This window comes from Anopheles marshallii, chromosome 2 (genome assembly GCF_943734725.1).
Source record: "Anopheles marshallii chromosome 2, idAnoMarsDA_429_01, whole genome shotgun sequence".
In the NCBI taxonomy this organism is placed as follows: domain Eukaryota; kingdom Metazoa; phylum Arthropoda; class Insecta; order Diptera; family Culicidae; genus Anopheles; species Anopheles marshallii.
This window is the reverse complement of record NC_071326.1, coordinates 46,918,364-46,943,319: the sequence shown is the minus strand read 5'-3', so window position 1 is coordinate 46,943,319 and position 24,956 is coordinate 46,918,364. Positions and strand designations below refer to the sequence as shown.

The 24,956-nt window shown below is 43.7% G+C and overlaps 1 protein-coding gene across 1 annotated transcript; it reads left to right on the top strand.

The window, feature by feature from the left end:
* The first annotated feature begins 2,481 nt into the window (after window positions 1-2,481).
* Window positions 2,482-23,484, top strand: LOC128719013 (GTPase-activating protein). Its single transcript, XM_053812632.1, has 7 exons — window positions 2,482-2,536; window positions 15,280-17,345; window positions 18,113-18,360; window positions 18,970-18,975; window positions 19,945-20,143; window positions 22,639-22,793; window positions 22,857-23,484. Exons 1-7 carry the CDS (start codon window positions 2,482-2,484, stop codon window positions 23,482-23,484), a joined length of 3,357 nt encoding a protein of 1,118 aa, XP_053668607.1.
* The last annotated feature ends 1,472 nt before the right edge of the window (window positions 23,485-24,956 follow it).

Below are 24,956 nucleotides of genomic sequence, written 5' to 3'. Positions count from 1 at the left end.
ACACTTGTCTGTTTTCAAGGTCTCTTAATCTCTGGGACCCACTGGACAATACAACGTTCAAGCATAATGGGTGTGTTAGATATTCCGGCCTCCTTAGATTGGAGTGCATTCATTTGCTGCACAATTTACCAAACCGAACACTTCAGTCGCAGTTCAGTTTTCTACGCGAAACGAAACGAAGAAAAGCCTTTGACCGCAGAAGAATCTTTTCCGCGACTGAACGTATTGGAAATATTTGCGCAATTCTTAAAAATGGCCTTCGAACAAACAAAAAAACACAAGTCCGGTGACCTTCGCCGAAGCGAAAGTTTATTTTGTCTGGCGAGTTAAGATGCAACTGTGCGGCCGTGAAGAAGAAAGAAAGCAGATTTGTCCCCTTTTGGGAAGATTATGTCAAATGGATTGTTTTTGTTTATTTTATTTTTCCCCGTCATTCCTCGTTGCAGCTGTGTGTGCTGGGACGGGTGACGTCGAAATTTAAATGCCATGCGAGTGTGTTTCTTTATCACAATTCCAATCAGCTTCTTCATGTTCTTCTCGCACTGGTATCTCGGACCGAGTGTGTGTCCCTATACAGCGGTAGAAGATCTAGTGTAGTATACGTTCATTCATCACTTCTTTTTCTCTAACCGTGTTTATCATTCCGATTGCGTCCATAATACGTTCAGCAAGGGGGAAAGCATAAACGATACTCTGCACTAGGTTATTGCAATAGCACTTTGATGCTAAATAGGCCAAACGAATATTTTCGATCAGTAGATCGTTAGTATCGGATGTACAGGATGAAAACATCATAAATTTTGACACATCCTGCGAGCGGATGAACAGCAGGTAACGAATTGCACACACCTGTGTGCGTGCATGGAATTGTTAACGCATACTTTGATTTCGGGCGACACAGCTTTAGTGTGCGTCAGTGTGAGAACATTTCATACGCGCTCAATCTCGCACGCTGGTACACACGAACTGAACGTCACCATAGCACAATGGGGTAAGCAAGATTAGTTGTATGGTCAAAATCTTTTTTGCTACACAAAAGCAATTAAAATGTTTGTTTGGATTAATAATTTAAGACACATCAGTATGCAATTTCTTTTTTCCTTTATTCTACATCTTATCGCGTCTACATCGTGTGTTATTCGTAAGATACATGTACATGTCATAGCTATTAAGTCTGTATTTTTGTGGTAACCAATGCATCTTTGCGCGGCGTTGGGACTCACCAAAGCGTGCCACAGTTGTCCTGCTATCATTTTGAGACACGGTTTTTTTTTTGTCAAGGTCATCTGGAATGACCAGAGATGCAGATAGTGGGTTTCTCTTTGCAGATTTACTCCTTACATTTGTCTTACGCAAATAAGCTAAAAAGCTTATATTTGTGGAGCTTGATGACTGCAAATGCTAATTTGAAAACAGTAGTAATAATTTTCTTTATGCAGATATTATAATGAATGTTCCACACTTTGCATCGATTAAATTGAGGCTTGAAACAGGAATTATCTGATTCATTAGAACTACTAATTGAATAAAATTAATGTGATACATTTTGAAACCGCACCATCATACGCCTATCCCAGTGTGCCAGAGAGCAAACGGACAATCGGAAGTAGGTGGCTAGAGAATTTAACGCTGGAATAGTGTGTTTCAACCATGTCTATCGGATAGTTGTGTGGAAAGTATTAGCATCTCCTAAACGTGTGCAGCAAGAAAACAAATTACTGTCAGCGTCGTCTTTCAGATCTCTGCAAACATATTTCAGTCTGTTTCGCGTTCGTGAAAATACTCGAAACGGCGATGAAAACGTTCACGTGAAGTGAAAGTGTGCGAGCACACGAGACCGTTGGAAAGCAATCGATTTGGTGTTAGTGATCAGCAAATGCTCGATTTATGAATCAAAAAGCGATGTCCGAGAAAGAAGCAGAAGAATAACAGTGAAGAAGAAGACGGTTCAATCGAGGGTACGAGTGTGCGAGTGTGTGCGTGTTTGAATGGAAATGCGGTTGAATGAAATCTCCATGAGTGAGCGAGCTAGCGACAGTATGCGCGAAATGAAAGCCTGCATAGTGGTGTGAGTGTGGTCGCGAGAGCGGATGTTCCACGCGCGCGCGCACACAAACACACATACACACACACACCCACTGTACACTGAGCAACGCCAACGCTGTAGAGCGTTTGAAGTAAGGCAGGCGAGCGAGCTAACGTATCACGCACACCAGCCATCAATAGCATTTGAGCCAGCGTTTCGAACGCACAAAACGTTCGTGTCGTGTTTCGTGGGAGTTATACATTTGCGAACAAGCGACACACGGTAACGCACTATCAACGGAGCGAAAGGCTTTCGAGTGTGGAACGGGGCAGCATCATCAGAAAAGAAAATCAACCGAGCCTTTCATCCGGTAGAACCACCAAAACCATTAAGCAACATTGGCAGCCAACCCGCTGTACGTCCGGAGCGCCGAAGCACATAGTTATGGATTCAATATGGCTGACGACACACGTAAAGTTCGTGTCGAAGAGCAACTGAAGATCAAAATAGGTAAGTGGTGATTGATCCCGTGGTGGTGTGTTGCGTTTTGTATTGTTTCTCGCCAATCGTAGCAAGCCCTTTATTGCTATGCATTGGCTGTTTTGTTAGAGCTGTGTGAGATTGTGAAGATAAGCCGAACGGTGTACCAATGTTTCCAGAAGTGATTGAAATCCTGCAGAGCGAACCATTGTCGTGAAGATTGGGTGGGGGTCGAAGGTGGTGATTTGATCGAGAAAAAGAGTGTGCGTGTGTGTGTGCGTTTGTATCGACTGAGTGTTGTGGTTCTGAAACGGAAACAAGACCGTTTAAAGTTTTGCGAAAGGTTGTTCAACGCTAATTTCTGGCGCTACAAAAGATCTATGTGTGCAACGACGGAAGTACGTGATTAGCAACGGTTGGAAATCTGTACTAGCAGTGCGTGCGGAGGACGACGAGTTGTGATGTTTAGCCGTGGAAATCAAGAAGAAGAACAGTGCCTTTAAAACCTCGCTTACAGTTGAATCGCAAACACACGAAATTTATGATTTGCGCTTTGCGAATTACTGGAAATTGCCTGTGTGTAAGCAGTCCGAGTGCGCCATGGAACAGTGGGTGAGGAGACGCAGTGATGGAACGAATCACTCACAGGAATCAAAGTGGTTGAACAGGGGGTGGGTGGATAGGTGGTCCGTCAGGTTGTGGCGGTAGTAGAGATTGGTGTGAGTTACGTGCGGAATATCGAGTATGTTCCAGAGTGTACGTGTGTGTGAAGCCAAGAACGCGTGTGTAGGCAGAGAACGAGATAGAAAGAGAGAATGGTCCGTTACGTTGCCAGGGGTGTTGGGTGGGGTGCTATGTTGCATTGTGGTGTGGTGGAGAAGGAAAGGGTTATGGGTGGGCATGAATGGGGTTGCGTTGATTTCCCGTAAGTCGATCGAGTTGAGTTCAGCAGCGGAGATTGAATGTCAACAGAACTCCAGATGTATGTACGTTCCACTTGATAGATTATTGTAAACCGCGCGTGAGAATTGAACTGGAAGCCAAATTACCATCGTCTAGCGAATGTGAGACTGGTGTGCAAAGTAACACTCTTGAAGTAATTATTTACAATCGATTGGCTATTGAAGAATGCGCTGCCCGGCTGGAACATTTGTCACTACGGTATTCCAGTTCCATGCCAGATCTTTCGCCATTTTTTACTTGCACCTACGAAGAAATGACAGTTGTTTCCAACCTACGAGAACAACCCGCACAGTTGAAACGAACGTTCTCAAAAGAAAGAAGAAAAAAACACCTCAGGCGTTCAAAGAAGTGATTGCATTAATTGCACGCACAAGTATTCCCTGATACCCACATGTTTCCGGTGCAGCAGCAGCACCAAAGACGACACAAAAAAAAAACCACAGAAGACAAACAAATCAAGGATCAAGTTGGTGTGCGCAACCGAGAAAGCAGGTGGTGTTGTGCAAGTGTTGGTTTCCATTTCCGGATCGAATAACCGTGGGAAGCGACGCCAAAGGACAGCTGAAAAAGTGACGCACGGAAAGGACAGGCAAATACTTCCTTTGGCATTGCGGTTTTTCCATCCAACACTATGTCCATTATCAGTTGTTCTCTCTTTCACTCTCACTTTTTTTGGTTCTCATTTTCACTAATGTGTCAACTGTGGCAGTTAAAACAGTAAAGCCTGCAAAACATTTAAAATGCTAAAGTACATATTTTACTTTCTCTCCGTGGCTCAGTGCGACAGAGGCAGATGGTAGAAGGAATAATATTACCCATCCACCCGAGCAGTACCCCGTTACGGGATGAAATACCATTTCTTTCCAAAGTGACGGACGGACGAGGAAAAACACCCAACAATGCACAATGGAATAGTGCGCGGGTTTTTCGGTGCCATTTCCCACGAACCGATTTTCTCCCTTGTGGTGGTAGTGGTTGGGTGGGGTGGAGGGGGGGATGCTGCAGTAGTAGTAAATTTTTCATCTCCAACCAACAATTGTGTCCCTGGGTGGAATTTTTCCCGCTCTGCATTGAATTGAACAAGCTGGCAGTGAAAACAAAATCTTGTCCGCCGATGTTGAAAGTGAGAAAATTTAACAAAACCAGCACGCATCCAATTAACCAACCGGGAGGGTTCGTTGCTGTGGTTACTAGTCGCCAGCTCACGATGACACTAATAAACTCAGCCCGAGTCTGAAAGGGAAGGATGCCTCGCATCGGTGTGTTTTATACGATTTGTAACCGGTTGCAAACTTGTTCTTGCTAGAAAGCACTTTCCTTATTGTCTGTGCTCTCCGGCAGGTACCTTTAAAACTCGTTGAAAGCGTCCTCTACAATGTCACTTTAGTAGCGATGCGAAGATGTGTCTCGCTCACTACTATTTTTCGTTATTACTGTTGCGTTTCAAAGTGCATATTCTGCTCATCGGGATTTCCGCCACGGTGGTCATCCGCGGTCCGTAATGGTGTGTGAACGGTCGTGTAAACAAAAGGCGAGGGATGAAATACACGTAGCTTCATAATTAATCCCAATGAAATAGAAAGTGGCAAATTGGTGCGAGAGATGTTAATTGACGTTGATGAACGATGCTGCTTCGGCTGCGTGGTCTGGCGCGGTGTGACGTCAACGTGTATTGCCGGGGAAGACCTACTGTCCCCGAGTGAAATCGGTCCCCCACAAAACAAAAAGGTCATTTGCAAGTGAGGACGCACTCATATTGTATTATAGTTAGTACAGAAAAATCGTGCCATTCATTTTGAACCGATAATTAGTCATGGCCAGATAGAACCGTCCTGTTAAATTATCAAATATGTTCGTACTAACATGACTAAGACCCAACACGCAAAATTTTTCAACCGAACCGGTAAAGGAATATCGAGATTTTTGTTCGATATGTGAAGGAAGTAGAATCCAGCTCGTATGATTCAAAAATCGTGTGATGTAAAAAGATAAGGTTCGCATGGAGATTTCTAGATGAAAATCAGTCGGCAGACCACTGAAATCGTATTTTTCGTTGGTTTTTTTTTCTGTTGTTTTCCCACATTAAGCTCTATCCAACCAATACGGAATTTCCAACCCAGTACTCGCCAAGTCGAAAAATGTTTCAAAACAATGCGGAAACCAATAAGCGAACCTAACTAAATGAAAATCTACAGAATAAGTTATTTTGCAAAATATATTGCCACCACTGATATAGTACACAAATTGATAGAACCATGTGAACTAACTGTGTTGCATGTTTCGAAAAAGCACCAGTTAAAGATATTTCATTCCTGGCATTATGCATTATTTAATTCAATCGCATAATAATGCTCCAATAAAATTAACATGTTGCTGGTACGATGCTGTTAAAGCGCGAAGGTGGCTCCTTTGTTTTGTCGAACATTTTTCTTTATTAAAATCTGCCAGTGCTTGATCATTGCAGATCATCAGACCGGTACTGCAACACATTTTCTATGTAATGAGATAATTCAAAGAATTGTACAGTAGGGTGCTCATGCTTACGACTGACATCCAACATCAACGTTCTGTCATTATGACGTTCGCTAGATCGCTCTACAGACGGGAAGCACATTATTAACAATACAATACTGGTGCAGAGCTATCATACTGATGAACTCTGAGTGCCGTTAACGAGACGCATCGTATGGGGTATTTTTTTATATTTGTTTTAATGATAGGTCATTAACAATAACAAAAAAGTGACTCATGTAAAGACCGATGCCGCCAACACACCGCGCCACGGTTGGTGACTTAGATCATGCCATTAGATCGACCGCGAATGTGCATTTGACAGACGACCAACGCGTAAAACACCGTTTGTGTGGTACAGGTCATGCCGTATTGGGTTTTTGTCGATGATTCATCATAAGCCGATCTGTAAGCCGATCCACGAAGAAAGACCGCTTAAACTGTATTTAGCGAGATTCTGTCGTTTAAGGAAGAATTGGATAGAAAATCGACATAGTACGACATTTTTTTTGAAAATTCCTTTACGTTGGTAAAGTGGGGCAAATGATTGTGGGAAAGAAATGGTTCGACCCAAACAGGCCACAAAATAATTTGGTCATAATATCCAAGATGATGTGCAAAAATTAAGTGACCGTTGCTGAGTTATTAAATGTGCATTTCAAAGTAGGTTTTACCGTACTTTCTTTACCGTTTTTATGTCATTTCTTCCTTTGCCTTTGCTACCACACCTGTAAACCGAGTAACAAAAAAAACAAAAAAAAAAAAACGAAGGCATTTTCGCCTTTGTGCCCAATGACTCGATCAGTATAACCGGCTGTCAATCGGTGGATCGGTCTTTGGTGTCGGCAACAGTAACAGTACCCTTCGAATGACCTGAATACAGGACGCACCATCCGCATGCGCGGTAGGCTTTTAAAGCATTTTCCATCGCCATTTTACCAATTGGACCAGGCGGAATGTGCTATTTTTTTCTGTGCTATGGGCTGTTACAGATTTTCTTTTAATGTTCGTACAGATTTCCCCCCCCCCCCCCACTACTCCGCGCGAATCTTCACCGCGGCAATCGGATCTGAACCAGCGGTACGTGCCTTACCTTTAATGGTTTAATTAGCACATACACCAGACCACCATCGCCATGCACCATGTATGATGGAAGTACTGATTTTCATTTACTGATTACTGGTAACTGATTTTCAAAGTTGTCAAGCGCAATAAGACACTTTTCCTCATTTCCCTCTCTGCCCACCCCCCCCCCCCCCCCCCCCCCCCCCCTGCCGTGTTGGTCGCAAACAAGAAGGCGGCAGGTACGTTGTCTGTTTGGCTCGGTTAAAGCAGTGGCAGTGGGCTAAAGCATTTAACTTGCGTATGCATAACTTAACTTGTTTGTGTCGTTGGCGTGAGTCACATGTATTGCGGAGAACATTGTTGGGCAAAAAAAGTCTACACTGAAAGTAATATTTAGCTTATTTAAATTACTAGGAACTCTGATGTTCACTTCCTTTATTGAATATCTGTAAGGAATAAAACAGTATTTCTAGTAAGCTGTTGTAAATCTAATTAATGTTTCCTAATTCTTACTGTTACTCGCCAACTGTAAGGATCTGGCAGTGCATTTGCTTCATGGAAATTCATAGACCGAATATTTGTAATAGTCAGCTGGCATTATCGATCATAAAACAGGCAAGTCTTTCGTACGCCCAGGCACAATCAAACCGATTACATATATTTGCATTTAGCGGCAACGGTTTCCGTAGGAAGATACTGCCCATTCGAAGCGAATATTGGATTATTCATTCCATCCCGTTTGGCGCGGGTGCCTTGAGTCCGTCCGTGCTGCGGAACGTCGGTTCGTTGTGGGCAGTTGGGTCGCTCGTCTACGAAACATCCAACCGTGGGGAGCCAGCATCAAATCCAGATTTGTCGCGCGTCGTTCCAACACGGTCTGGCAGCAGGTATAGATATACGTATACGTGCGTCCCACGGATATGAACAACGCCCGCAGAAGAAACTTTCAATTTTTCGAAAGTTTTTTTTTTTCCTCCACCCGAAGCCTTCGATTTTCATCATTGCTGGCATCGCGATCAGCGGCACCCCAGCATCACAAGCTGGGACCGGGTTGCCGCCATATGCGCGTCAATGTATACGAGCAGCCGCTGACGGACACTGTCGCGATCGCGCGACTCATCAAGCGAACGACATCGCACCGACTGGGCTTGAAGTATTGAGAAGAACTCGTTCGCGTGGTCCCAGATTTGCCGTGGCAAACATAGTAGTGGGAAAACATGCGTCGTTTCGTTAAGATCTCGTGTGCACCGTTTATGCGAGTTTTATGCATTCCGCCTTCAATGTTAGCTTGCTTTCTCCCATTGTGCTATGAGTGGGACATAAAATGTCTTTGTTGGAGAAGATCACCGGGACATGTGCACATACTGCGTGCACCGAAATTAAGCTACACACTACAACTGTACCACAAGGCTATCCTGCTATCATACGTGAAAGTTCCTGTAGAATAAGGAATTCACCGGAAACGGCCGCCATTTGACGCAGACGTACTACGCCAGTTTCGTAACGATTTATCGTAGTTGAAGGTGACAATCGTACGACGCAGACACATCCCCGTCATCATCATTTTCATGCGCATGATTAACACCATCAACGCCCCATCATCATCATCCGTGTTGCCTTTGCCTCGTCCCACGGAATGTCACGTAGCGGCGGAGTTGCGTTTATTAGGAGTTGATGGGCTTTTTTTCTGCTCATCGCATCGCTCCAACGCCTCCGTGCTTGTGAAATCGATCGTCGTACATTACGCAAAAAGAAATCAGCGGAAGTGTGTGGTCGAATAGGAAGCGATTTATAAAGAGCGGTCGTGTGCAATAGTGGCCCCCTTGGTATAGGCTTTTCGTGGTCAATTTAGTGAACAAATTAGTATCCCCTTTGATTATGGGTCGACGGTGAAAATGCATTCGGGTCGATTGATCGATTGAGAATTCCACAAATACCCACTGTTAAAAGATATCTACCAGAGGCAACACATGGGCACTGTTTGCTTGGGGAACACACACCTGAAGTGTCCCCCTTAACGATGAGTGCATGCGTGGGCCACGTTTAATCGTCTGACGAAACCACACCCCCAACTTTAAACGTGTTGTTTCGCTGTGTGTCGCCAAGAGGTACGTGCGGCACCGTTTGATCCAACAAGCGGGAGAAGACAGTCAACGGCTACCACTACTCCACTAACATACCGAGCATGCTGAAGCCTGGCATACGTGTGCGCACGTATCTACGGTGTTCGGTCAGGCCCGGTTGGTTGTTGAGTGCGATGCAGTGAGTAGTAGTGTGTCATTTCCGGTGGTCGTTACAAACGATAAACCGGCCCACATTGGCACCGGTAGCGTTTCCGAACCGACGCCATTTACCCATCATCATCATCATCATCGCGGCGAAGAAGAATTCATCTCCTGCATTAGGTTGTGTTAAGGCAAATTCAATCTAACAAGCAGCAACGCAAAATTCACCAATATTACCAACAACAACTGGTCTGACGGCCGGAAGTGTTGCTGATACAAACGTAGGTTGATGAAGTATGTGCCGCAAGGAAGGAAGGAGCGTGATTGCGCGAAGACGAGTGTGTTCACTGCCAGAGTGGTGGTGGTGTGTGCGCCACTTATCGGTCAGGAAATTACTTTATCTCCCATGCGTTCTCAACAGTCTCAAGACACGATGAGACATGCTCCTCGATCGATGGCCGAGGTTGTCTTAACCTCTCCGCATTTATTACGCACACGGTTAGGCCTTCAATGCTTCACCTCGTGTACGCGGGAGGTCAATATTATATGAGAGCTGTGACGTGCGCGACAGCATCTGGAAACGCGTCTAAAAGAAAGGTTTCTTTCACCACACACTATTGTCATTATTGATTACTTTTATTTGTTAAATTCTCAGAAAGTAAGGTAAAAATCGCGAGTTTTTGGTATTATTTGGCCAAAAAAGGACAGATACTCATAGTTCTTGGGGCTTACAAATAACAAAAGGAAGCAATTTGGGTTCAGACTAGATTTGAACCATGACTTACGGCGGCTATAGACCGAATGCCATGGCATAAGGTCATGGGACCTCTCTGGGGTTTGACGCTATTATTGTAATGAAAGGTTGCATTCGACTCAACAGCTGTCTTCGTGCAATATAAATTGAAATGGAAGATTTTATTTGTAATACAACAAACCATTAAACAATTTGAACGGCAACGGCGTTTAATTGTAACCATCATTCTCCTGTACATGGGTTCACGTCTCACATACAGGGCTATTTCGTGCAAGGAAGCAACAATGACTTCCGATAGGGGCGTAAGAAACGTGCAGCAAGAAGAGAAAAAAACATCACGTTCGGGGTAGAGGAGTAACGTAAACATGATAATTGTGGATCCATTTATCGCTATTACCAGTAGAACGCGGGTATTTGTAGTATAGGTTTTAATACTTTTCGGAACGAAGTGCAAAACTTCTCGAACCGCAATATATTTGATGAATGATTAATGTATTTCAATTAGAATAAATAAAATAAACATTAGTACTTTAGCGCTATTTTACTGCTTTTTCAACCTTTAAAATCCAAAATGGTTGAATCTATGTTTAAAAAACAATTATCGTCTGACAGTCTTTTCCTCCTTTACCAGCATTTGTAGAAAACACAACAGTGTGTAATGAAAACTATTCCAATGGCACGCATATGGTCTGTGAGTATGTGTCATTTTGTTGATCAATGAGTCAGTCTCACCGTCCCGGTCCGGGAGTGTGCAGTAAAAAAAAAACAGCTGGAGAGTTAAGAAAAAAAAAACCTCCATCCCTTCCGAAGTGTAACTTACTTGGGCTTCTTGGTAAAGAGACGAAGAAGGAAAAAGTTACCCAGCAACAGGAAAAAGGCCCACCAGCCCGCCCTAGCAAGAACACCAACGGAATCCGGGAAGGAAGCCGAACCATTGCTTCTTGTAATTTGATACACAATCGGCGGCATTTCCTTCTGCTGCGTGGCTGCTGCTGCCTTTGAGTACTGTGTATTGTGCCTGTACCATGAGCAATGTGTGGCCCCAGCCCGTCGGCTGTAGCGCGACAGGCAGGCCCACGTTCGAGGTTCTTTTAAACGTTCCTTAATGAACGTAAACTATATCGTGTCTCCGGTTGGCAGCCAAAGCAATTGGTTCTTGCACCGTGTCTGGGCACCGGGTGGGGGAGGGGCACATCGTACAAGTTTGTGTGCCGTTTAAAACACACTTCTTCTGCCGATTGCGGCCGGTCGCTGTCGCCTAGCGTAGTGTGGACGTCCCGATTAGCTCATCGAACCGTACGTTGTTCGGGCCGGTTTGTGGTACTCGCTCACTGTCCGCATTAAACAAGCGTGAGATTTACTATTCTGTAAAGAATTTATTTCCGGTGCCCCGTTTGGCTGTAAGCTATGGCCGTTTCCTGTTGTTGCGGAGCTAAATAAAAAATCCCGTTTACAACCGTACTCTACTTCAATGTGCTTCGTGTACATATTTAACTACTGAACAAGTCCCAAGTTCTCAATAATGTTGGCAGCTGCCTTCTTTTTACAATCAGGTGTGTAGTGAAATAAACATTACGACCAGCAGAATCCTTTCTATCATAGCCGTCACTCAGATTTATACTAACCTAGCTGCTAGCTGCGAGTCTGAGCGAAGAGGAAAAGACATAATCAGTTCCTTCCCGAGTGCATCCACTATTTGCAGCGATCGTGTTGCATCATCTATGATTGTTGCCACATGATATGTTGGCGCTTCGCTCTCGCACACTACACTTTAGTGACACACTATCTCCAACCACCAGAGGCTTGCCCTCTGTGTGTCGTAGACGGTCCAGTGTGCGAGTACTTGTAGTACAGCCCGTTGGGGAAGTGTAATTCATCGCTTCCGGTCCGATAAGCCACTGTCGCTGTCGCTGGTAATCGGGCCCAGTTACCCGTGAACATTGGTTCGAGGTTGGATGGGTTGGCACAACAAAAAAAAATAAAACATTCAAGTTGAATCAGTCGATTCAGTCGGCGGGGCCCGTCTTGATGAAGCACGCCACCGATCGGTGGAGATCGGTTCACTCTGGAGCGCCGCCCGCGAGGTGGTGGTGCAGTTGTGTAATTTAAATAAGAACCGTCCCGTGCCCGTAGGAACGCGAGCCGGCACGGAATGATGGGTAGGGCGAGGGCGTGTGTCGAGGCATAGTAGCTCGCATGTAGATGTTAATGAGTTTCATTCACCAAAACGTTCGACACAGCAGTTTGGCTACAGCGGGCGTGAAATAGGGGGTAGGTGAAATAGGTTTTTTTTTGTTGTTGTTTGCTTTAAACACTCAACCCCCTTCAACTCAATAACCACCCTCCAGGTGGGGTAGGAAGAGGGAGCTCAACCAATTCGAGAAATACACAGCCGTGCGGGCGTGCGAAAACATTCAAAACGATCAGCTTTCGGAGCGTAACGAGTTTATTTGGATTCGATTGGAAGTGCTAAAGTGCCACCATCCATCGTAGACTTTGGAAACTTTGCTATCAAATTTGTTGGTCTGTTGTGCTGCTGCACTAGCGTAAGGCATCTAAGGGCGATGGACAATGAAACAAACAATGGTTTGGGAGTGTTCGAGTTCGGTTTATGCTTTTCCAGACACGTTTTGACAAACGAATGCAATGCTTTAAGACATGCAACACTTCCGCTGCTTCACATGCAACACATACGCACATGGTAAATATATATATTCATTCAACACCTCCTGCCAATGTCACTTGAGAGTTGATTCGTTTTCTTGTTATTGTTTTTGGTTTGCCGTTTCGTGTTGGCCTCCATGTGTGTTCCATTACGTTTTGCGCAATCGGTAACGGAGGCGATGGTCACAAGGTCACGCGTTCGAAGACTTCGTGCCGTGGTCGGGCGCACACATCTGTGCTGAAAGTGGTGGTTGAGTTTCGGGCCCCAAAACAAAACAATGAAAAAAGTATCGCATATGATGCCCCCCATCCACAGGGAGCGATTTCGGCTTGCCAGAGAGAATCGGTCCCAATGTTTTGGAAGTGGTATAAGTACATGATGAAGTGAAAGTTGGTTTATCACTTATGTTAAGCTTTTTTTTTTTTTCTTTCCCAAACACACCTGTTGTTGAAGCGTCTAATACTGTGCGAAATGTTAAACTTTCCCTCTCGTCGCGTTCCACCGCATTCTTATCATCGTGTAAGATATAACGCCCGTCTGTGGAGCTTGTGGAAAATCATTAACCTTGAAGACGCACACCGGCAATGGAGCATTTGACCTTTACAGGAAGAATTCTCACACGTGTCCTTCTACGGCTAGGAGGAAGTACTTGGTAACCAACACCCTACAAAAGTCCTTCAGCAACGGAATACATTAACCAACAGAAAAAATACTCCCCACCTCATCCTCCCCATTCCCAAGTAATACTCTTCCCCTACATAAGCTTCCGTTCGTGAATGTTACGGTTGGATGCTATCATTTGTGTTTTTTTTTTCGTTTTGTTGTTACCGATTTTTTTTGCCATTCAACCGTTCCGAACTGGAAATCGATCGAAACTGTGTAGGTGGTGTAGAATGGCGGGCACAGCGTTATGAATGGAGATTAATATTGACAGCTGAATGGCGTGGCCAGACAGATCGAGGCTTCGTAACAGGCGACAGGAGCAGCGAGGGAAATGTATTCCCCAGAACCGTACCCTAGAATTCGACCCGAACCTTCGGCCCACTGGACAGCGCCTGGTTGGATGGATTGGGGGGGAAATTTTCAACGATGCTTTCCTTTGCCGCCTTTGACGGCTTTATTTATTGTCAATTATTGTCAATCGTATGTAGATACATGTCGCGTTTGCCATCAAACCGACCATTTAACGTTACGGACACGTTTTTATGCAATTTGCCCTGCCACTTTATTGTATCCGTTCCGTTCGTAAGGAAGTGTGCAACTGACAATGGCGAATGCTACAGATACTCGGCGGTGCCATGCGCAGACGCCCACGACAATATAAACGTTGAATCAAACTCTGGTGATGTCCGTTTCATTCATAACTTAATGAAGCGGCACTGTGTGTCGTTGTGATTTCCTTCATTTACACCGCGAAAAATCCCTATCGGAAGGTGGTTAATATTATTGATCCGATTCGCGTGCTCGATTGTGCCTACATTTGGCAACAATGTAAACTAGTTTCATGTTTTAGTGACAAAATCATAGAAAAGTTTCGGCTAGCTGTTGCGAATAAAACGAAGATTTTACGTTGCCGAGTCAGCAAAAGGAATACGTTGTGCATTAATGATTCATTAATGTTTCTTGACCATTCCGAGACGAATGGGGGACGGAAAACTCGTAGCCCTTCTCTAGTTAAACATCACAACTACCGACAAACCGTGTATCGTGATCGGCAAGGCCAATAGCAAATGACATCACGTAGTTGTGCTTTAATACATACACGACTACAGCAGTAGCAAGCTTGGCGTCGCCTGCGGGTCTGTTGGAGCAGCTATCGCTGTCGTCGACGCGTGCTGTAGCCGTGTCAGCAAAAAAAAAACCTTATCAATAACCCATATCCGCATCAGGAATACCCTTTTCTTCCTTTTGCGCTAGTAACCACCTTTTTACTGTTGTGAGCACGTTGGTGTATGACAAACGATGAGGTTCTATATCTAAAGCACCTTTATGCAATGTTATTTGAGTGTTGGTTGACGGGTATCAAGGTGAGAATGTATGTATCCAACTACTAGCGAAATATGTGAAGCACGTCTAAAGCTATTAAACCGAAACTGCTCAAAGAACAGCACAACTTCTTTCGAAATTACGAGATTAGTCTTTAGATTAGATTAGAATTAGATTTAGAATTAGAATTAGATTAGTCCAAATTATTTGCCTAATACATGAATAATGTTGAAATGCAAATGTTAAATATTTCAAACAAAACAAGCAGAGAGGATAATCCGCAAAACACTAGAGTCATTTCAAACAGAAACCAACCATACATTTTTGGCTTGCTATTGATTTAATTTACCTGTAGCTGGATGATATATTCAGTCACACTGCGTACGGGGGATTAGTCCGGATGGAATTTCGGACCGGTACTGTTGTGTGAAGACCTCTACTAAGTACACCACTCTACCACTCTCTGTGCATCTACCAAGTACACCACTAGAGAAGGAAAACACTAGTGTAGTTACTGAACATGAAGACCAAGAACTTAATCATGAAATGATACTTTAGTTGCTCGTATGATTGCAATCCATTTTTTTCTTTTCTTTCTTTATAGGGGAAGCAAAAAGTCTCGTGGGACGCAGCAGCAATAGTGGTACCACGTCATCGAAAGAAAACCGAGATGTGTACTGCACGATCGCGCTCGACCAGGAGGAAATTTGCCGGACGCCCACCATCGAGCGTACGCTTTCGCCATTCTTTGGCGAAGAGTACCAGTTCGAAATACCGCGCTCCTTTCGGTACCTTTCGGTGTACGTGTGGGACCGCGATCGCCACTTGAAGCAGGACAAACCGTACGGCAAAATAGCGATCCGGCGCGAAGATCTGCACCAGTACAACCATAAGGATCACTGGTTTCCGTTGCGCCCCGTCGATGAGGACTCGGAGGTGCAGGGTATGGCCCACCTGCTTATCAACATTGATGACGGCGTGGGCAACCTGAAACAGCACACCGGGGAGTTCGAGGACTATCGGTATCTTACACAGCCGACAACACTGTCGTGGTTGCATCAGCAGCAACAGCAACAGCAGCAGCAGCTTCTTCACCAAAATCATCTAAACCAGCAGAACCTACACCATCATCATCTGAACGTTCACAGCACATCAGGAGCAAACGTTGGTGGTATATTGGTGGGCAGCGAGTCTAAGGAGAACAGTGGCATCCTCCCATACCCGACCGCCCACTCGCCAAACCCGTCGTCCAACAATGCGTTGATGTCAGTTCAGCTAAATAGTTCTGTCGCTAGTACAAATCTAAAGTTATTTTACCCAACAAAGGGTATCAACACACTCCTCGGCGGGTCTATGGAAGGTGGCGGCGGTGGGGCAGGTAGTCAGATGACGCCGCTTTTGAAACTTTTCGATTCCAGCCACACATCACCCTTGTTACTGTCGCTGTATACCAATGGATCGGGCAATGGAGACGTCGTGCACGGACACGTGTCCGGTGGTATGTTGGTCAGCGGCGGAGTAAGCAGTCGGATCACGATCAAACTAACGGAGTGTTTGGATTTGGCACGCAAAAACGGTCTCTGTGATCCGTACGCAATCGTAGTGGCGCACTATTCGAACAAAAAAACCATCACAAAGCGCACGAAGGTGCGTAAAAAGACCATCAACCCGTCGTTCGACGAAACGTTCAGCTTTGATCTGTGTATCGATGGGCACGGGAGTGACTCCTCGAAAAGTGACAGCAACAACATGTACACGGTAATGCCGCTCGGTGGTGCGGATCTTTGTGAAGTCGTCATTAGCTTCAAGCACGCCAGCCCGGGCATGGGAGACGACGTATTTTTGGGCGAGATTCGCATACCAGTTCGGGGGAAACAGCAACAGAATGCGGTGCAACCGAGCGCCTGGTACTTTCTACAGCCGCGCACCAGTCAATCACGACCCATGCGCACCTGTGCAACGCCACCAGGTACCCGGCTGTCCTGCGACAATTCGCTCGGGTCGTTACGGTTGAAGCTAAACTACACCTCCGACCATGTGTTTCCTTTGGCGACCTACGACCAGCTGTACAACGTCCTAATTCAATCGATCGATCAAAAACCGATCACGGCCAGTGCGGTACATATTCTAGGTGAGATCAGTCACAACAAAACGGAGGTAGCGCAACCGCTGGTACGTTTGTTCACCCACACCAACGTAATCGCGCCGATGATAAAAGCGTTGGCTGATCACGAAATTTCGAAACTCACCGATCCGACGACTATCTTTCGCGGCAATACGCTAGTGTCAAAGATGATGGACGAGGCGATGCGACTGTCCGGTTTGCACTACCTGCACGCAACATTGCGCCCGATCGTAGAGGAGATCTTTGCCGAAAAGAAACCGTGCGAAATTGATCCATCCCGGGTGAAAGATGTTAGTGCCATCGAGGGCAACCTGCACAATCTGCAGGACTACGTCGGGAAGGTGTTCGAAGCGATCACGAAAAGTGCGGTTAAGTGTCCAGCGATACTGTGCGAAATATTTCACAATCTGCGCGAATGTGCCGCCAAATACTTCCCGCAGAACAAGGAGGTACGCTATTCCGTAGTGTCGGGGTTCATCTTTTTGCGGTTCTTTGCGCCTGCAATTTTAGGACCGAAACTGTTCGATCTGACTACCGAACCAGTGGTGAGTACATTTTTGTATTATTTTTTCTTGTTCATTTGCAATCTACACCGTTTGTCAATAGTCTCGCATTCTCGCGAATGTGCAGATATGTGTAATAGTATGTAATATATTAGCTCCCTGTTGGCTGTGTTGGGAAGCTAATGCTGTGACATTGTAGCTAATGTCAAAGAGCTCGTTATCTTGTGTAAAGAAGTAAACGCCGCACTTCCTGTTTGTCCAAAATTGATTAACACGTGGGAAAGGTGATTGGATGTACGGGACAAAAATAGTCAAGCAATGAAAATAGACATTGAGCGACGAACAACATTGAAGAGCGTATTATTTTCTGCTATTTTGGGTGTTAATCACGTCTCTTATCGGCTAAACAAGATCGGCGTACCTCATGCCAACGATAGTAGAAGCATTTATAAAACCGGGGAGGATTAATAATCTTATCTTATCAAGAACACGCTATGTTTTGCGTTCACACTTAATGTGCCTTTTCATTCATTGATGCTTCACCTTCGTCTCCATGTTCATAAGGTATCTGCTGTGAGGTAGAAAACCGTCGCGTTTGTGAATGAAACATCTTTTCTTTGGGGCACGCGCACCAAACACGCGTTGTTGGCTGATGAATTCGAAACTACTCAAAAAGGTTCTACCACGATCTATCACGTTGCTTTATTTTCTCTTATACACAAAAAAACACGAATATTTTTGTTTGTTGTTTCTTTCTTAAATTCTCTTATCATTTCTCTTCACCTTTCACGATCGTTCGCATACCGTAGGACGAACAGACGACGCGCACCCTAACGCTGATCTCCAAAACAATCCAATCGATGGGTAACCTGGTCAGTTCGCGATCGGCGCAGCAACCGTGCAAAGAAAAGTACACCGAGCAGCTGTATAAAAAGTTTTGTACGGAGCAGCATGTCGAAGCGATTAAGCACTTCCTGGAGGTGATTTCTACCGTTGGCGCTACCAACACTGGCGAAGGGCAATCGAGCATACTAGAACCTGTGGTGCTGAAAGAAGGGTAAGTAGCATTCGTACGAAGATGGTACCGGTTTCTTTCATGTTCGTTTTGGAACATCTGACACATCCTATACTGTTGCCCCAGATGTGATTTTTGAATGCTAATATCTTTGGGATATTCCCTGTAAAATTGTTCCTGTTGCACTATCACGAATGTTTGTATATGTGCTCCACTTCCCAACTCTATAGTTATACAATACCAAATTTGATTGTAAACCAATTGGAAATTAGAAAATCAACTACTATCTCCATTATGATCATATGTTTAGGATCAATGTCACGATAGCATAATTGCAAACATTGTTGTCTTAAAGGTTCTTTCCAATTTCCATTTCCATCGTTTACGTATCTATATTTTCTTCTATTTTTCTTCCTCCTTTTATCTTCACCTCTCTATCGTCTGTGTTGCACTGCAATGTGCGCGAAACGTAACCGAACGATTGATGCTAACATTGAAATAATTGGACACTTTATCGATCGACGGGGGTGTGTCGTCGACAAAATTCGTATCACAAATTATAATCCTCGTGAACAAATGCGTAAATGCAAACGCATCACTACTATCATTAATCTTATCTCGTGGGAATGTTTCGTAAAATCCGTCCGGAAGAGAATGGTAAGTGTGGCTGGAAATATAGTTGCTGGCACATTTCTTTAGATACTGTTTCATTGACAACAGATCAATTTTAAGCAATTTGTCGTTCTTATGTTTTTTTTGTTGTTGTTTGTTCTACGTTTGACAATTGTATCGCTTGATTTTGTTGCACCATTATATTGCAATCGTTTTTTCGCGATATAAGTAACTTAAAACTTTTATTCTTGGAAATGTATACCTGTTAGTAGTAAATATTTTATTTTTACATCCCTTTTTATCATTTCTGATCATGTGGAATATTTTTATTTGCAATGATGTTAGCTTATTTTATTTAGTTTTTAGCTTATGTTGAGCGTTTTTGTTACACTTTCGTGATATATGTATGTCTATTCCTGCGACATTTAGCACCTATCTTCAGCAACACGAGTCCATTGTTACCTGGATAATTGTATTGTTTTTGCTCAACCGCGCATGTAACCAGCCCAATAGACGGATAGATGGCCCAAACGATGAAATCTCTGTTCACCGTTCTGCCCCCATGGTAGCTTGCACCTTACCCTCCGTGTATTGCACCATCTCCTTCATTTTTTTTTCACTATTAATTTATGGCAATCATCTTTGGCAGTTTGCTTCACTCGACGCTGCTTTAAAGGCAATTGCATTTGTGGAAAAAAGAAAATACGTTACCTATTATGATTTTAGGTGTATTTATAAAACTGAAAAAAGTTGTTTTCTTTAAGGTGTTTTTTAAAGTTTTAATCATTAATGTTTTTATTTCTTGATTTATATTGCTTGTTGCTAGAAGTACATGAAAGTATTTCACACGGTTCGTGATTAGCGTGTAATCTTTGTTCGTAGCTAATGATGATCGCAATAGGATAATTTTTAAATTAAATGCAAATACGAACAAAATAACTTACGAAAGATATTCCTTTTCTATTTCCAATATGCACGGTTGTCCGCCCTTCCCGAAAATAAAACACAACGTAGGATGATGACGAAACGCGCCCAAGGACGAAAACGGTTTGGCAGGCGGAACTTCAAGCAGCGCTACTTCCGGCTGACGACACAATCGCTTAGCTACGCAAAGGCCAAGGGAAAACGACCCATCTGTGATATACCGCTAGCTGATATACTGGCTGTCGAACGGCTCAATGAAAGGAGCTTCAAGATGCAAAATATTTTTCAGGTAAGTGCAGGACGTATGTCTATTTCTATGGTTTTGAGAGATAATCGCATTGAAATTTATTTTATTTTCTCCTAACTTGATGAGGGAATGTTACACGTAGTTCTGGAAATTTATGTTATTAAATTTTCAACATGATCAGAAAATCGTACGTACGATTACAGGATCTTCATTAAAGATTATAAGACAAAAAAAATGATTTCGATCTAGTTGTAACGGTGCACCCTCTAAGATACTTACCGATTAGTAGGTCACCGACAAAGGTGCCGAACTGAATCTGGTGTGACGGCCTAAATAGTTTTCTATCGGATGTATCACATTATTAACGTTAAAAATTCATCATTTAAACGCGTTGGTTGACAAAAGTTAAGATTTTTTCGTTTCTCTTTGTATGAAAACAGTCTCTGGGGCAATAGGACACACGCCGAGTAAATCGATTTCTTTTCCTATACGCGTTTGAAAACCATTCGTACATCTTTCCCATATACTACTATGGGAGCACATACGGGTTTCAATTGTACATTTGTTGCTTGCTGCTATTGAGCGAGTAAAAAAACAAGTTTCTTTACACCGGCAAAATATAAGCGTGTAGGAGCGTATGTTTTAAAAGCTTTTTAACAGAAGATAGGTGGAACAAAAAGACGCCTTTATACGCCACTTCTGTGGGCGAAGGTAACGGAGAGGAGCGCACATAATCAACATAATTGTGGGAATACTAAGGCAAAAATGCGCCAATCGCTTTATGCTTCAGCCCCGGCATCCATATGCTATGTGTTGGCCCACATTACGCCCAGCATAAGAATGGAGCTGAATGAAATGAAAAGAATTTACCATCAACGGGTCGTGCTACACACGAAGGCTGACAGAGGCTGCACATGCAAACGTTAAAGCTTTTGCCGTGACTGAAGATTTCCAAATGAATGTAAAAGCCGGAGCAAACGGCGGGGAGATACCGACCGTCCAAAACTACACGGTACCAAGCGGGATAGTCGTAGGAAAGAAGATTAACAATAGTTTGAGAAAACAATTGAATGAGACACGCCGGAGACGGTAAATTACGCCCAAGAAAGAGACACATTGACGATGAGCACACCACCCTCACCATCCCGCAAAAGAGGGTTGTAGTTTGAAGCAGTTTCACTTTTATTATTTCCCATAGGCATCGTTTTAACTGTAAGGCAAAAAAGCTACATCGAATTGAATTGGTGTGTCGTTTTACCGTCAGACGACTTGCGTATGTTGGAGCCGCCCCACATTATTTTGCTTTACCCCCATATTCGCTTTTGGTGCTTGAGCTTCAGAGCCAAACGAATGAAATATGCCGCTGGCGGTTTTCCACCATAATGTTTTGAGTGCTATGCTGCCATGGCTGGCCCCTCGTTTCACCGATAGCAGCTCGATAGTGCGCAAGCGTCCAAGTACAGCAGCATAGTGGGAAAATGTTTTTCCATTCATGAAAACTCCTCTCCCCACGACCACATAGTTGTGTTGTCCCGCTCTGGTGGATGGTGATGCATGACACACTTCATTCATTGTTAGCACTGCTTCTCACTGCCGAGCCGCTGAAGGCTTCGAGTTCATCGCACCGGTTGAGAGAGGAAAGAATATCGCATCCATTCATGGAGTTGGATGTTATTCCTTTCTGAGGTCGTCCAAGGATGAATATGCCTTGCAAATACGAACATAAGAACATTAACAGATTGTGTCGCAGGGCTTGTTCGGTTTTAGTCTTTTAAACTGCAAAAATAAAATAAGCCCTTTGTTTTTCCTTCAACATATTTAATAAATATGTTGAAAATGTATATGATTTTCATTGTATGTAACAATATTGCAATACTTCAACTACGTGTAACAAAACACAATCGGCACAAATCTATATCTCATGTAGCGAACACACATAACTCGTCAATAGCGCACAACCCCGGCATCACACCCTTAATTGATAAATGCAAATTGAGTTACGGTTAATGCAAGAACCAACTGCACCGACCGTCGAATGTAAAAGTGTAAAAAAAATAATCGCACCTTTTTAAAATATGCAAACGCTATATATTGATTAAAATCGGTGAGTGGCGTTATTCTGGTCACATCTACCGCACCATACGTGTTCTCTTATTTGGCATATGACGCCATTGGGATGCAATATCGTATCTCCATTTTATCCCGCTAATGTGCACACGTTCGTCTCATAGCGTTTATAAGTGAAGATTTACGTATGCGCCTTAAACAGCTTCACAAATTAGTAATAAGATTTTTTCTCTGCAACTCAATTATTGCATCCGTTTTTAAATTCGGTCATTGCACTGATGCGGGATGATTAGGGAAGAAAACCGTAGATCTACGCTTTGCTACGTGACAAGAATTCTAGATTGATCAGTCTGGTCCTATACTATGCATGGCTCGGTCTGCTCGAGATTATATTACCTCAAACCCGACATGTTTTTAAAACGTGTTTTAATCACAATCAATTTCCTATTATTTGATACTGATATTTGCAGATAATTAAAAAAGATCAGCGACCCCTCTATGTACAAACAGCAAACTGCGTGGAGGAGAAAGAGTGGATTGATCTGCTGAGTAAGATCTGTCAAAGCAACAAAGCCCGACTCGTTAATTTTCATCCTAGGGCATACATTAACAGTGCATGGACATGGTAAGACATGGAGTGAGTGTTCTACGAGTAAATGGTGTACTAACCATTCCGTTCTCTTTCCAGTTGCAATGAAAGTGACCAATATGCGGCAGGTTGTACGCCCGTATCATCTTCCGGCCCGATCCAGATGGAGCTCGCGACCGCCCTTGATCCGGCGCGCGATTTGCAGCGACTACATTCGCTAATCATTGCCAACATTAACAGCTTGGAGGTGTTGGATCCGACCACGGCCTATGAAGATCCAATGGCAGCGCGGAAAACGATAAAAAAACTGAACGAAATTGCCACGACACTAGAACAGATTCACCGAAAGTACAAGTCGATGTTGGCCCGCGACCTCAAGTACGGTAGCCGGCAGGCACCGATCGGTGATGATAACTATCTACACATGCCAAGGTCCGGTTTTACGGCAGTTATGGCGGCAGCAAGTGCAGCAGCTACTACCGGAAGTGGTACCCTGAACGGATCGCAATCTGCCAATTCGTCCTGCATGTCAAACACTAACAACAGCGCGGTAGGGATCGCTACTGCCGGTTGTACCACAACACTTGGCAATGGTGGTATTGGCAGTGTAACGCCGATCAGTGTCTCAACCCAGCACTATCCCGATGCCAGCTTGGCGCACTTTTTCCCCCATCGGAATTTGCTAATGCGCAGCGCAGACGGCGGTGATCCCCTGACGCAATGCTAGCGACATGGGCACACAATCGAACTGTCTTGTGGGCAATGCACCGAATCGACTCGACGGTGGCGTATTAGTCAACCGCCGTAGGGGACAATCATCATAAACTCTACTTTCCATTAGTTATCACACACACATACGCAGACACATACACATACACTATATTTCGTGGTATGGCAAAACAAAACCATACGGCGAACGGTTTAACTTATTTATTGTATAGTACGAAGAATTTATTAAGTATTGATTTTTGTTTTTACGCGGCTGATCGAACGTTCGAGGAGGAACTTCTCTTGCCTTAATTATTGGTGATCACTGTTTATCTGCAAAAAATGATAGGAACAGAGATAGGTATCATCTATTGCGCTACAAACAGCAGCGAGAAAAATGGAACGATCAGCATTATGCAGCACCAAAATTAGAGAGCATTCGAGAGAGAATTGTAAATCATATTTCCGTTATAATTTTCTTGTTTTGTTTTACAATTGCGACAGCTTAGTTTAGAATGCGTTACATTCTCATCTCTCAGTAGTTGATATCGTTGTAAGAAAAAAAAAGGATCAACACCTAAACCGGCTGTACACTTAACGAGTTGTAGCATATGTAAATATGTTTTTGGAACATAATTTGTGTTTCGCACTAGGTTCCCTTCATAGCATGTAATATGATTGTCGTATTGAGCAATCAGATGTTCTACGTTCGAGAGACGAACAGATGGGAAACAGAAATGGGTTTGTTTGCATTTTCATTTGCTCATAGTCTGTTAGCTACTGATAAATGTATGTATAGCTCTCTACACACAACATCCACGCACACATTCAACTGTGTCAAAGTAGTACACTCTTTCAGTCTGATAATCATTCCACTGCGGAAAAGGTGTGCAGAAGGACGTACTTTTTTCATTTCGTTATTTAGGCAGACGCTGTAGTAACTGATTTGTAGACTAACTTTTTTTTAAACTAACAAACAACATGCCTCCTCAGAACAAACAAACAAACAAACAAACACATATACATTCTTCGCGGATGCTGGTAACAAGATTCTGCCTCAACTATACACAAAACGGTGTTTAACATAGGGTAACTCATCATCAGCCTAATAATACGTTACATTACGATACATTAATGAGCCTAAAATCTGATAATTTAATTTACACTGGTTGCGCATCCGCACATATGCGGTTTCATGTGCTTATGCGTTGTAATCTCAAGCTGTGGTTTACGCGGTCATATTTGATTCTGTTTTGTTTTTCCTTTTTTTTCTCTAAACTGCATTCCTAAACCAGGCCGAAAAATACGACGGCCTCGACTACCGACGAAACGGAAATGATATTGAAATGTTGTCTTTTTAAAGCACACAAACACACACACACATCCTATCTACAGATGGAGAATGAAATGATTCGAATTTAAAATAAGACTCTACACCAATATATTGTGCAAAGAAACGCGCAGGCAGACGGTTGTTATTCATTTCCTTTT